This window comes from Aptenodytes forsteri, unplaced genomic scaffold (assembly GCF_000699145.1).
Source record: "Aptenodytes forsteri isolate BGI_AS27 unplaced genomic scaffold, ASM69914v1 Scaffold25, whole genome shotgun sequence".
NCBI classification, from domain to species: Eukaryota; Metazoa; Chordata; class Aves; order Sphenisciformes; family Spheniscidae; genus Aptenodytes; species Aptenodytes forsteri.
Window position 1 is genome coordinate 103,043 of NW_008796180.1, and position 1,092 is coordinate 104,134.

The 1,092-nt window shown below is 61.1% G+C and overlaps 1 protein-coding gene across 1 annotated transcript in view; it reads left to right on the plus strand.

The window, feature by feature from the left end:
• Positions 1-1,092, plus strand: part of NFE2L1 (nuclear factor, erythroid 2 like 1) — a 9,767-nt gene that overhangs the window by 6,456 nt on the left and 2,219 nt on the right. The window contains exons 5-6 of the mRNA XM_009287783.2: positions 250-339; positions 722-883. Of these exons, the coding sequence (XP_009286058.1) occupies positions 250-339; positions 722-883 (252 nt within the window). The remainder of the gene's footprint in view (positions 1-249; positions 340-721; positions 884-1,092) is intronic.

The following is a 1,092-nucleotide window of genomic DNA, read 5'->3' on the forward strand; positions in this document are numbered from 1 at the left end:
CCTGTAGCCGAGTCCTTGCGCTGGCAGTAGGTGAGGCTCGCCGGGAGCAGAGGCAGCACGTTTCCTTTCCCCGCTGCGCTCGGGGGCCGCTCTGACGCTCTCCGGAGCAGGAGGATGGAGTCTGCGAAGCACTGGGTGGGGCCTCTGGCTCTTTTTGGATGCGCTGTAATAAAGCCCTGCTGTAAGGAGCTCGTTTCTCATCGCCACCTCCCTAATCCCGGGGCTACGATTCCTTGTGTTTCACATCAGGTGCCCGGTGCGGAGGATCAGACAGCCCTGTCCCTGGAGGAGTGCCTTAGGCTGCTGGAGGCCACCTTCCCTTTCGGGGAGAATTCGGAGGTGAGAGGATGGGGTGACAGCCTCGGCCCCTCGGCGGATCCGGAGGCGGCGGCAGCTCTCCTTTGCTCACTCGCCGGGGTTTCGGTGCTTCTTGTGCCCCTAACCCAGACCGCAGAACCAGCGGTAAATTGGGTTAGCCTGCTTAAGGAGGCTCCAGGCACGGTGCCTGCGAAACTAGCGGTGGGGGGGTGGTCACAATTAATTAAAGACTTCTGGCTTTGCTTCTAATTAGTTCATAGTGAACTGTGGAGGAATAACTGCAACCAGTTTGCTTTGAACAAAGGAGAAGCGATTGCCCACGCGGAGGTGGAAGGGCATTCGGGATTGCTGGCTCCCTGGCCGCGGCTGATCAGCCGGGACTGACTCTGCCTCACGTGGTTAGTTTCCAGCTGCGGATGTCTCCACCCTGAGCGAAGCCGTGCCCGGCGAGAGCAGGTCCGCGGGCATCCAGACCAGCCTGCTGTCTCCTCTCCTCACAGAGACCGAGTCGCCCTTCGATCTGGAGCAGCAGTGGCAGGACCTCATGTCTATCATGGAAATGCAGGTGAGCTCGAGGGGGGGAGTGGGGGGGCGTTGTGGGGAAGCGTTTGCCCCTCCAGCGGCCTGTTGCTCTTCCCGTTGAATTCAAGTTCGATGGCTGTCCCAAGCACCCGATTCCTGGAGAATCGTTGACTTGGGGTTGGTCGCAGCTGCTTTGGTTTTCTCCCAGCCTGCGCGGTGACCCTGTGGCCGCCCGTGTGGCGGCCCCCCCGC